The sequence below is a fragment of the Calonectris borealis genome, chromosome 8, assembly GCF_964195595.1.
Source record: "Calonectris borealis chromosome 8, bCalBor7.hap1.2, whole genome shotgun sequence".
Lineage (NCBI taxonomy): Eukaryota > Metazoa > Chordata > Aves > Procellariiformes > Procellariidae > Calonectris > Calonectris borealis.
In genome coordinates, this window is record NC_134319.1 from 30484011 (window position 1) to 30496809 (window position 12799).

The window sequence follows — 12799 nt, forward strand, 5'->3', positions numbered from 1 at the left end:
TCAAGCAAGGCTCTTACCGAATTTGGCTAAGCAAGGTCATTTGTTTTTCAGTTCAGTGCTTTCTTAACTGTTCAGTTGGGAAATATATATTTTTTTTTTTTTTTTTTTAGACACTGCCTCCCCACCAGTGAATTTTGGCATGCTTATTGCTTGGTGCATAGCTGAAGCCTGACACAGAAGACACAGTGCTCATTTCTCCACAATTGTCAGATTTGCATTTGTTTATAATTAAATAGCAGAAACAGCAGTATTGTGCTGAGATACAACTGGGCACCAAGTACAGAAGCAACTGGAAACTTTAAGTCATTAAGTGCACTGAAGAAAGCTGGATCACATAGAAGGAGAGACATGATCGTGTCCATAAAAGCTATATCATGATGCACAAGGGAGCTAAAGTATTATTGCACAGGTTCATTCTGACATTTTCTATCTTTTGAGCAGATACAGTACTACTATTTAAGGAGCATTAATATTCAGTGCTAATGTAGAGATGGACTTGGTACAGTCACAGTCCCTGCCACAAAACTCCCCTCCCACTTGAGCTTGAGGGATAGAAAGCATGGGAAAAAAAAGCTTCACAGATAGGGGAGAAAAAGTTAGGGCCATGAGAGGCAGAATTTAAGAGACTTGTGGTTTATAGTTTAACGTCATTACCAGTAGTGGGAGAATCTACAGTTACAGGATATTATATAAAGAAACATTGTTTTTTCTAAGGCTTCTCAGTTGTATGCTGTTTCTCCATAACCCATGGTTTGTGCTGTTACTCTGAAGGACAGAAAATTTATGGTCAGTGAAGCAAAACCAGAGGTAGCTGGCACGTAGAAGTAAGAAAGATCATCTTCTCAATCGCTAGACTCTAAGCAAGGGGAGAAGCAACCAGCTTTATGCCACCTTCTGATGCCCTCTGCTCTTTCATGACTGGTGTTATGAAAATGGTATCCCATCCAGCTGGTACCTGCAAAGGATTAGCTAACTATTTCTTACCTGAAGATAATTTAAGAAGCTGGAGGTCTGTGTTTGTTCTATGGAATTAAAAAACATTTCCCACCTCCTGTGCTCAGATGCACACCGTGCCTGAATCCTCACTGTACAAGTGAGGGTCAAGGCCTGGGTGCCCCCAGCTCCCCCTGCCTTTCCGTACCCTGGTCTCTGCGCAGAGGAGACCTGCGGAGGGAGGCAGGGAGCTGCAGCATTCGCAAACCAATCTCCTAATCTGGCTAGCAGGGCTGCAGCCTCTGCTGCATCCCATACGTGATTATTCTGCCCTATACTGCAATTGTTGTCTCAGACCTACAGTCTAGCACCTTTCATCAATGCTTTTTTAAAAAAAAAAATGCCACTGAGAGGAGAGGAAAAAATACAGACTTTGCAGCTGGCAAACTCCTGTGTCTCTTGTTGGCAAGTATAAACAATAAACTGCATCTCAGTTGTACAGGTTATAACGCTGTCGTTGTCTCGAGATTAGAGACTGGTGCACCATTTCTATGGCCTAGGTGCCTCCTGAGGGAAAAATACAGCCATCAGTATTCATCTGAACGTACCTTGTTTTGTCTGTTATGCGCAGGAACTTGTGCATTAATCAAGCATACATATACAGCGTTATAAATTACAGGGGTTTATGGCATAAGAGTTTATAAGGCAATATAGGATGATTACCGTATGTTATCAACAGTGCAGTCACACGAGTAGATTCACAGAAGGGAAACATTAGGACTTCAAGGATGCACTGCACAAAATTCTGAATGCCTGCCTGGGGGGATGTGGGGGATGTTTGGAGAGTGAAGACAATGGTTTTTAGAATCAATAATATAAGGTAATGTAATAAAGGGAGAAGGTACAGAGGAAACAGAGGGGTTGCTATGAACTGTACTGATGTCAGGCTTCTGAAGGATGCTCAAAAACCTTCTGGTTCAAACCCCATTCTCTGATGCTCAGGAGGAGTTTTGCAAAGCTGCAGGTGTGATCAATGGCAGTAAGAAGAGGGGCCATGTGTAAACAGGGGCTGCATATTTATGCCTGCAAATAAACCCTCTCAGCAGCTCACCTGAGCGTGTGGAGAACTTTGAGTTCCTTTAGGAGGTGGTAGGGTTGCTGATGAGCTGAGAGCTGTAAGTAGTGTTTGCTTGGTCTTACCAAGGTCAGAGGACCTAGTGAATTATAAATTTAGAGAATTTTTTTTTAATAAAGTAGATTTTATTTTTAATAAAATTATAAAACTTGTATCCCCAGTGAGTAGCTGAGAGCCTCTCAGACATGAGGCTGGTATAAGCCTTGTTGATGCAGAATGAGGAGGGAGGATTGACAGGGTTTTAGAGCAGGTTTAGGGTGAAAAGAAATTGTGGCTGTGGTGGAAGCACCGTATGTATTTCACTTGGATTTCATTTTCAGTGGGCAGTGGCTTCAGGGTGCTTTAATTTTGGGCTTCCAACCATGAAACTGATAAGCTGAAAAGGATGAAATTTGGGCCTTAAACCCCGTAAGCTCCTAAACTGGTATTTCACCCTCTTAAGGTGAAGACTGTCTTCCTGGGCCACCTTCACCTGCACAGGCAGTCAGTCTTTTACAGTACAGTCTGGTACAGTTCTTGCCATAATGCCTCATGCCTCTTTCGTGAGTGTGCAGGCCTGTTTCCCAAGCAGTGTTTCTTGCGGGGATCGCTCTGAGATCCATGCATCCTACCGGGGGATTTCCAGTTGGACTTCAAGGGGTTAGTTTTGACCAAGAATTTCCCCAGTGACCCGGGACTTGCCTTTCTGCTTATGCTGGAGGAATTAGTACCTGTTTTAGAGCAACTTGTCAGCACCAGCACTAGTAACAGTGTGAACGCTAGTGTGGACAGGCTCAGGTGTCTATCGCATCAGGAAAACTTAAAGAAAGCAGCCTTGCTCTGTGGTCAGTCTGCACCCAGGTGCTAATTACCCTAGTTCAGACCAAGCTCAAGAGCCTCTCTTCCTGTACCGTGCACTCACGAGCAGCAGAGATACCTGACCGGGAACCCCAGCAGAGGGTTGCTGGCAGAGTGCTCCCTGTCTGAGGCTGCCAAGTCTTCCAGACATACCACAAAGCCTATCTAGTCTCTGAGGCTCTGGACGCAGGAGGGAGTTAAGGAAAGTAAGTATTTTGTGGACACAGTGGGATGCTGGCTGGCATTTCCTGCTGCGAGGGGGGACACGATCGGTCTTTACATTTTAAATTATGTCAGGGCACCTAGGATCCTAGATGGGCATATTAATTTGGATGTCATGAATCAGAGTAAGTGTCAATAAGCAGAGCTGTTAAGAAATCTCTCCTCACTCATGCACATCAGGAACGTTTTCCTCTTCGGCATGTGTTCTTCAGTTCCCCAGCAGTACAAGCAAATTGGAAAGTTCAGCTGTCATTTGGGGAAGGTCATAGATCACACTAGCAGCCTGAGTAATCCAAGAGGTTTTAAGTATCATAGCATTTAGTTTAAAGTGAAATTTGCTCTGACAGGGGCTGGCAGACCAATAGGAAAAAGAAATATTTGTGCTTGGAGAAGTGCATGTGTAGAGACCGCGAGTATAACTGATGGCTGGAAGTGATTTCAGTCTAAAAAAAACAAATCATTAAGAGAGTGCATAGGGGTAAAATACACAGTTCATATTTTAAAGGGTCTCAAAATGAACCAGCAACTGAGGTTAGCAGTACATAGTAATTAGCTGTGCTGTTCACTGTTTAACTCCATCAGCTCCAGGCGTGGTGGTAAACTTTGCACAAGAAAACAGTTGTGCTTTGACGACGTGGTTAGCAAGCACCAACCTCTCTGTGTGCACGTGTGCAATTTTGTAAGACAAAACTGCCTTAACTTGCAGATTAAGGCAACGGCCGAAGTCATTTATCTGAGGAGTTTGTTGTGGTGGTGTGTGATCTGTACCCGCTATACAACTACAGCGATTGCGTGCACTTCTGCTAGGTACCTAGTTGAACAGGGCTGACTAACAGGAGCAAAAAATACCAATTTGGGGATGAGTATTGTTGCCTCGATGGCATAATTATGTGTCCCTAAGTTTTTGGGAAGACAGGCTGATGCTTGCTCAGCTGAGCACTGAGTTTCCCTGTAGGTGCTGTATAAATAAGGCCAACAACACGTTTTTCCTAGGAGCCAGTTTTGAAGTCGATCGCTGCTATAAATCTAAGAACACATGGCACAAATCGTGATCTCAGGCCAATCGTTACCCAACAAGTGTTTACAGCCGAAAAGCTACCATCTTTCCTGGCTCTACCCTTCTGCTGTTCTTGGCAGAAGTGGCAAGGATTCATCAGGACTTGGTTTTTAAGCCCCTGTCTCCACCTCCGTAGGTTATGCTTGCGGAGTCATTGCCCTTGGCCTGCCAGCCTCATGAGTAATCCAGACTTCAGTCTCCAGATGCGTGTTTGCTGTTTTGTTGCCCTACCCCTCGCTTACCTCCTGGGTTCAATAGCCTTTCCTTCAACTAAGAGGACAAGCTTTTTGCTACGGCTGCCAGCGCAAACAATTGAATAGGCAAAGCTGGTATGTTTCAAGAGCACTAACATGTAAAAATGAAGCCAACTTTTTTTGAGGCATGGACAAGCCTTCTTTTACTTAAGAGAAATATTTAGATAGGAGAGAGTGGTGATTTGATCAAGGTGTTTTAATGTGATTTTCTGTTCCTTTCTTTTTTTTTTTTTTTAACTGTCCAAAGCAGTTATCAGCTGATCCATCTCTTCCAGTTTTCTTCAGGACACTAACATATGTCTAAACCATTTGGAAATAACTGATACTCCTCAAAGTTTAAACTCTAGGGATCTTTACCTAATTACTTACACATTTATTAAAAAAAAAAAAAAAGATTTGCTGAGAATGTGATTGAAACCATATTTTCCTGCTCTCGTTATCAATTTAAATACATTTAAAAGTTCTTCAAATAAGGATTACTAAGCTGGAAGTAGCTGGGAAAGCAGCTCTGCCTGCAGTGATAGAGACCCATTGCCACCTCGTGGCTCAGTGTCGTTATTACACCTCACCCCCAAAAACCCGATGTTGTTTTAGTTTGATAGTATATAATGGAGTGACCAAAATAAGTTCTTGAAACTCTGCAGCATCAAGAGAAGCCACATTTACATTTAAGAAGAAAGTCCTGCTTATTTCAGGACAGCTCTCGGGCTGCTGTATTTGTTGTGTCCCTCTCTGCCACAGTAAGCCCGAGGACGGCTGCTGTTCTCTCCCCTGCTAGCTTGCCTTGCAGTCGGCAGCATCCCTGCCTACAGGACTCGCGCTCACAGCCTACTCGCTCACCTACAACGTCTTTCCAGAGTGAAGTTTTCGGTAGTTGGTAGTAGTAGAAATGCGAAGAGCCCCTATTCTACCATACTGGTAATGAAAACAACTTATCCACAACTAATGTTGTTACAGTCACAGAAAAAAACATTGAAAGATAAAGCCAGAAAAGCGTTTTCTATTAAAATATCTTTTCATTATAAATCAACTGTAGATGCTTTAAGGATCTTCGGAAGAAAACAATGGAATTCCTAGTTTAAAGGTAGCCTTAAAGGGTCCTGCTTCTCTGCAGTGTTACATATATGTGGTATCTCTGGGAACTTGTAGTAGCACCAGAAAACTGGACTCTGCACTTCCACATCCCACTACGCCTTCTTTTAGTATATTATTAACTCCTAGTACCGACAGTACTGAAAGAACTCTCTTAAAGAATCGGCATTGTTCAAGTTCTTTGTTTTCTGAACTGCCAAACAAATTGGTCAGCTTCATGCTAGGTCCTTGTTGGCTTGTTCGGAAGAGCTTTGTGGCCTCTATTCAGAAAGTTATACCTAACGGCAGCCCATGTGAGGTCTGCCTGTCTAATCCCTTTGCATCCTGCAAATCAGTAACGGTGGTAGAAGCAGGGACCGTCCCCTGACTAAGGTGAGTGCAGGGTTTGGTGTTTCTGGAGACGAGAGTTAGATACAGAGAAAGTAACAGGATTTCTCTTAATCCCTTCTTTCAGGAGTCTTTTAAAGCTTCAAGCCTGCTAATGAGAAAGCTGTTGCTTGCCAGGTACAAAGGAGGGACCTGGAGAAGGTGCCTCAGAGGTCACCAGCTCATTTCATAATGGGCTTGGAAAAGAGTAATATGACTTCAGAGTGGATTCAGGAAGGAATGGGTGCCCAGGGGAAGGTGTGGAGCCAGAGCTTTGCGCCACTACAGGGTACGCCACGGCAACTCTGCTTCTCTTAGCTGTGCTGAAGGGACTGATCAGCCTTTAGGGGCAGACTGATGCTCTGTGTATGAGTTATGAGACAGGGGCGTTGCCAATTCAAATACAGACCGGCAGACATGGAAACAGCAAAGCACTTTCAAGGTGCTGCATTTCTCAAGATACATTCAGGTGAAACAGAATTACTTTCTCTGCAGTTTGGCTTGCTGACTGTGTCCCCTCCCTCTCAGAGGACAAATCTCAGCCTCAGACCTTCCACCTTCACATGATGATCAGAATATCCCATGAGTTTTCTAGCTTCCTGAGAAACCAGGCACCAAGGATCCTTTTCCAGGACCTCACGGAAGCACAATTCGAGGAAAGTGTCTTTGCAAGGACAGAGTGATGGACATGGTCCCCCCCACTTCAGCTGAGCCCTTTCAGTCCAACCGATTCAGCAGTGCCAGCTCTTTGCTGAGCCAGGGCCTGGGGCCCACCCATTGTACATCTTCTGGATGGGTCATTCTTTCCCAGCCTTGACTGTTGCATAACCCGTGTTCCATATGTATAATTGGCAGTAATGAGGTTCAGCTTTTCCCCACTCCAAAAGCACTTTGGTTCTTTGTGTTTTGACAGTCTTCAGAGGGGAAGTTCAACTCCTTTCAATGCATCTTTAGTCAGACAATAAATCAGAATCCTTTTCCATTTGTCCTTCTACTGAAGTGGAAGTTAAAAAGTGACATAACTATGAATAGGCAGTAATCCAGTATCTTAGGCAATGTTCATTTTCAACCTCCTGCATGAGAGTTATTGTTAAGCATGAAATATGTGCCACTTTTCCCTATGCAGTTCTTGTGCTTTAGTATCTAATTCATTGCTGTGGGACTTTTTAGGTGCAAAAGATGCTGTTCTGTATGAAAAATGAATTATTCTGTCTCATTAGTACATAGCCTTCCAGTATATGATGAATTCTTTCTACTGTTTGGCTGTCAATCTTGTATCCCACCAGAAACACTGTCCTTTGCTGAACTGTGTTGCTGTGCCAGATATTCTCACTTTCTCATTTCTAGCTGGTATTTTCCCGGGGGCTTCAGAAATGTTCTGAAGGAAGGAAATTAGATTATTCAGATGTGCTCTGTAGGGCAGGGTTACCAGTGGGCTTTGCAAGAAGCATGCTTGAAGCCTTTCCTGAAAGACATGTTAACTTTAATGTACAGATAGAGAAATTGCGTCACAGAAGTAAAGTCCTTCGCCAGTAAATCCATAAAAGGATAGAAGAGATGACTTCTCTCTCTTCTGGGATTTCTGTTTGACCCGAAAGCCTTTCCTTGGTAGGAGTTGTGTTGATTTCTCTGCAGCATTTCTTTTCCCACAAAGGGAAGAGGAGACAGAACAGTGCTGGCTAGAAGGGGAAGATGGCTTGCAAAGTTGCCTCACAAAATTATCTCCGTGGCTGGAAGAGTTGGAGACACCAGCACTAGTGCGCCGTCCCTACCATACAAAAACCTACAGTTTCTCTCTCCTCTATCTTTCTAGCATCGGAGTGGATGGATTTAGTCAATCACCAGGGGTTCCTGGCCGCCCAGCGACTGCTTATGGATACCGCCCGGATGAACCTTACTACTACAGCTACGGAGCACGATGAAACAGCCCGCTCCGCGGTCCAGGGTGCTGCCACCTGCCCTGGAGGAACCAGTGTGTGCGGGGCCTGCAGCGTATCTATCCGTCAGTAATGCATGATTGTACCACGATGGGTCCATCGTTATGTATCCCTTGGTGTGTGTAGCTCCAGATAAACCTAGCCTTCTGGGTCCAGTGTTTTAGTGACAGTGTTTACTCTTTGGTTGCTCTTTGTTCGCATTTTTGTACAGTATTTGCTCTGTGACTTGAAAGCAAGAATTGGAAAGCTACTGGACTGGAAAGTGTCACATTATGTATATTAAGCTACTAATTTAATTTCTATTAAATATAAAAACCTGTGTGGTCAGCAGTGGTGAATGTGTTTCTAACCAATGTTTTGTTTGTTTTACAAGGCATTTAAGAAGAATGCTTCATGTGAAGTGTGTTTAACATGGACTGTTTCCCTCTTACACTTAAGTAACGGGAACACTGTTAAGCCCCAGCATCTCTTGGCACTGCCTTGACACGTAGTTACCAAAGTCCAGTCCTGGGTCTGAAGCATTTAATAATGGAAAGATGGCACAGATTCACTCCCCTGGAGCTTCAAACATTTACAATCTAGTTTAAATGCTTGAAAACACTTAAAATTAGAAACTACACTACAAAAGAATACCCTTACCATAGTGTTTAAATAGAGTTCTGTGGGCTGTGAGAAGACAGCCACATCCTGAGGACTAGCAAGAGAAGAAAAACACTGTAACTTGGTTCAGAATCCAGATGCAGAGCCTTCCCCCCAACTTCTCCATCCTAAAATGCAAATGCATCCTGTCCTGCGCGTTCACAGGGTTTAATTTGGATCTAAGCACAGATCATTGACTGAGCAGCAGAGACAGGCCAAGACACCTTCACGCTGGACTTGCAATGTGGTGATTGCATTAAGCCATATTTTGAAACATGCTATGAGCAAACAAAGTTTAGGCTAAAGCTCTTGTAAGTTGTGTACCCCACCCATAATAGATAGAAGAAAGCACACAGAAATGCCTTCTCTGCCACAGCCATCAAGACAGCAGTTCAAATTTTCACTTTTTAAAAGAAGACCTGCCTCCACCTCATCATTTTTTTTAAATGGCTATTGATTTGCAGAATTGTTCCTCTCCTGTTTTCTCCCTCATTTCTGGCTTAAACAGAAAATAGTCTTGCATCAGGGGCTGATACTACTAAAACAGTAGCCAGTAATCCTGTACGACTGGTGTACGTGCTAGGAAGGTGATCTTCAAAGGCATGGGGTTGTTTAGGAAGTTGACAATTAGTCTTATACTTTAAAAATATCTTTGAAATCAAGATTGTTTTGAAACCTTGCTTTTTCTTTTAAAAGTGTGCAGGTACTTTTATATGCACCTTTACTCGCTATGTTTCATACTGCATGACTGGAAACGATTCTAAAATTAGCCATGGTATTTCTTACCAATTTTCAGCCTCCTCCCTGTGCTGGCTTCATGTTCATGGCTTCACTTACTGGACGTAGGTGGAAGAACAGCATTGTCAAGATTAACTAGTGGTTTTTTAAATCATTTTCTATATAATTTTTAACTAATTCTTACACACGTTTTAGAAAATGTAAGATCTTACTAGAAACACTGCAGAAAACTTGAATTAAACTAATGGGTTTCCAGTGTCATACCTTTCTAGATTCTTTCCATTGGTCTGAGCCCACACTTTATCTGCCCAGCAGTTGTGCCACGTTTAGTCAAAAGCTTGCAGATATTTTTATAGTTACAGCTGTGAGAGAAATTACCCAAACTGCATATTCAGACGCAGGCTTTTCTTTCAAGACTGGCACTCGCTCATCAGGCTTTTCCAGAAAATTAGTGTGAAGTTATTTAAAGCAGTTGCCCTTCTCATGGAATGTGTTTTGGGGGGGAAAAAAAAATGAAGTGGGTCCTTGGAGTATATACAAACTATCAATGAAACTGAAGGAGCCTTTAATTGGAAGCTTCAGGTTAACGAGGAACTACAGTTGAGCTTCAGCAAACGGGTGGGTGTCTGTAATTGTAATACAGTTGTGACCATGCTGAGAATAAATGGTAGTGGAAAAATCTCTGGCTGCATTTTTAGTATTCAATGTTAGGAGTTTATGAGAAAAGAATAAAAGATCAAGTATTTGTAGCTTTGCCTGGCAGCAGCTAAGAGAAGAACATCATTTATCTGCAAGCAGAGCTTGGTAAAAATTACTCAGCACTTAGTAGCCTGAGGACAGAGCCTGCTAGCCAAGATGAAAACCAGCTGTGCCACTATACTCTCTAAGGCAGGAGAGAGGCTGATTTTCCCTTTAATTACAGTTCCTGAGCCAGAAAGGGAAAAAAGATATGAGCACATAGACTTTTCAATCTATATCACATTTCCTGTGAGTGTCAGAGGGAGAGTCTGACCTGTAGGGTAACTTTTTAATTATCTGTATTTATGGATTCAGTCCCTGAGTACTGTATCCTGCATAAAATGGGACGAGGAGGGATCTGCTTTCTTTTAGCAACTTCTACAACTTTTCTCCTTTCCTCCTTTTCCTGGTTTCTCTCCCTGACTTTGTATAGCTCCTCTTTTCTTTCCCTACAGCAGCAATCCCTAACCATCCCAGGAGTATCCTCTTTCCCAGCCTGCCGCTAATTAATTAATGAGTTTGGTTAGGCAGGTGTTTTAGATATAATTAGGCTGTAAAGTTAATAGCACAATGAAATAAGCATGGGCTGAGAAGGTCATACGTCTGTTAGCTATTATTCAGGCTTTCTGCAGATGTACAGTATCATTTCAGTGAGCAATCTACTTAATGCAGCAGCCTAAGATCTTGTTTTAAATTGCTATTTGTACCGCACTAGTACTGAGGCGCTTACTAGGGCAACAGAGGGTGGGGAAAAGCAAAAGTAAACAAATATCCTTGGCCTACAGGGCTTATAAAGGACCTGATTCAAAGGTCTTAAATATCGGTGTGTGCGTGGAGCTGTCTGATAACAGTCTAACATGTGCATCTCATTCTGAAATAAAACTGCCATGGTTCTCTTTAATTTAATCCACTCTGGATTAAATGAAACAGGAACAAGATGTATCTTCTTCTGGAATAAGTGGGACGAGCTCTGTTTAGATAACAAGAGATTTCACACCCCTCTGGCAGGTTCTTTAGTGGAATTCCTGTAATACGCCAGTGGTAAGCTCAGCTGTCCACTCTTCATGGGAGAAGGCTGAGAATAGCTACAACCTTCATTCCTTCCATGGCCATCCTCAAGAAATATAAAATACAGAGAAGCCGACTTACTGGTGCAGTTGTCACTGTACTTACGTTGCAGCTGTCAGCCCTTAAAGTTGTTGTGATCTGCTCGTTTTTTCTTTACGAGAGAGAGCTCTGAGGCAACAAGATTGGTACTGGAGCTGCCTGCCCGCGCGGGCGGTGGAGGACAGCGCTGCGTTGCATGTAGGTCACAGGTAGACGGTGACGTTTGCAACCGGTCAGATGGAAACCCACTTGAATGAGAACATGGACTTCTCTGGAGTTGGTACGTTGGGGTCCCTGCCCCCTAGAAAGAGAAACCCACTTCTGTTTATTAAGAAATTGAGTACTTGAGAAATATCCTTAGCAGCAAAAAGCTACTGTATTGTAGTTGTAACTAACATGACTATGGGGCAGGAGGACACCATTGGAAGAGACATCGGCTGCAATTCAGGTTGGTGCTGGGAGCACCACCCCAGCCCTGTTTCCTCCCTCTGCCTTCTCCAAAGGCCCTGTGGCCTGGAAGAGGAAGAGCTGGGAAACAGGGAGCTCTGTAATCCTGCTAGTTCCCTGTCTACTCTTTCTTCTTCTGCCCTTGAAAGAGAAGGAAGGGGGTTCACACCTGCCTCATTGGGTCCTGAGTTACCCTCTGGAGAAGCCTGTGTTGGCTGTTCTTAGGAGATGCAGACTGCAAAGTCTGAAGGGCAGAAGCACAGCAGGGCCCAGAGCAGGGCGCACGCCTCAGAACCTCTTCAGTGTGAGTGAAACAACGGACTCGCACAGGAGAAGCGGATAAAGGGAAGGAGTGCTTCTCCACAGAGGCAGCCCAGCAAAGTAAATACGCTGTAAATGATGCAGAGCAGCCAAGGTTTGCTTTTTTCCTTGGGAGCCACGTGAATTACACCACAGCCTGAAGCCTGGGGCCAGAGCCAAGTGCTGTGAGTAGGTATCAGTTGTTGCTTATTAAGATTTTTTTTGTCTTCGCCTGCAGTTGTTCAGGTCTTCCAATCTTCTGCCTTTCCCCTGCCACAAACACACGCACACAGAGGGCATATAAATCCCCACTTAGGCCCTTGAATAAACTGTGGCAAGGAATAAACTGTGGCAAGTCGCCCTTTGGGGCAAGGGTCTTTTGTTGTGACTGTTTGCCCCATTTGGGCCAAAGACTTCAGATCTTTCCTACCTTAGAAAGAGGGAGGTGGCATATCTGAACTTCATTTTCGTTTCTGTTCCTGCATGCATTATGTCACCCCATAATATACGACCTATGTTGCCTCACACACTACATAGGATCCATTCTACTTTCCTGCACCCTCCTCCTCCCATCATCGTTCTGCTTTATTTAAAAAGCCCCAGATCATCCAGCTGCCAATATACCCCTCTGCCAGAGGGGCGGACTCCTCCTAGCGCTCTGCCCCTTTGTTAACCCTGACGGGCCAGCTCATAGACCTCCTAGTGCACAGCAGTGGAAGAAAGCCTTTCTCTTGGCTTGCCTAAACAGATCGTGAAGCCCAGCTGAACAGGGTTTGGGTGTGGATCTGAGGGGATCCCTTTTTCTGGCCAGATACCTGTGGCTGTGTTGTGCTGAAGGGACTCTAGCATAAAGGAGCCACTGGCCAGCAGACCTGCGTCTCTGGGAGTATCTGCACTGTCCACACTGGGCACGGACTGGAAGGCTTTGCTAGAAAGGGGGAAAAGAATATACTCTACAAAGTTCATGCCAGATTTTACAGCACAAAATTTAATGCAG

The 12799-nt window shown here is 43.9% G+C and overlaps 1 protein-coding gene across 3 annotated transcripts in view; it reads left to right on the forward strand.

The window, feature by feature from the left end:
* The window catches only part of KIFAP3 (kinesin associated protein 3), a 71120-nt gene extending 62949 nt beyond the window's left edge, over nt 1-8171 (forward strand). For 2 of the 3 annotated variants that reach the window (XM_075156736.1, XM_075156734.1), the window contains exon 20: nt 7710-8171. In XM_075156736.1, the coding sequence (XP_075012837.1) occupies nt 7710-7818 (109 nt within the window). In that variant the 3' untranslated portion in view covers nt 7819-8171. Of the gene's footprint in view, nt 1-714; nt 4315-7709 lie in introns of those variants that run through there. The other variant, XM_075156738.1, reaches the window with a different exon arrangement.
* Nucleotides 8172-12799: the final 4628 nt, after the last annotated feature.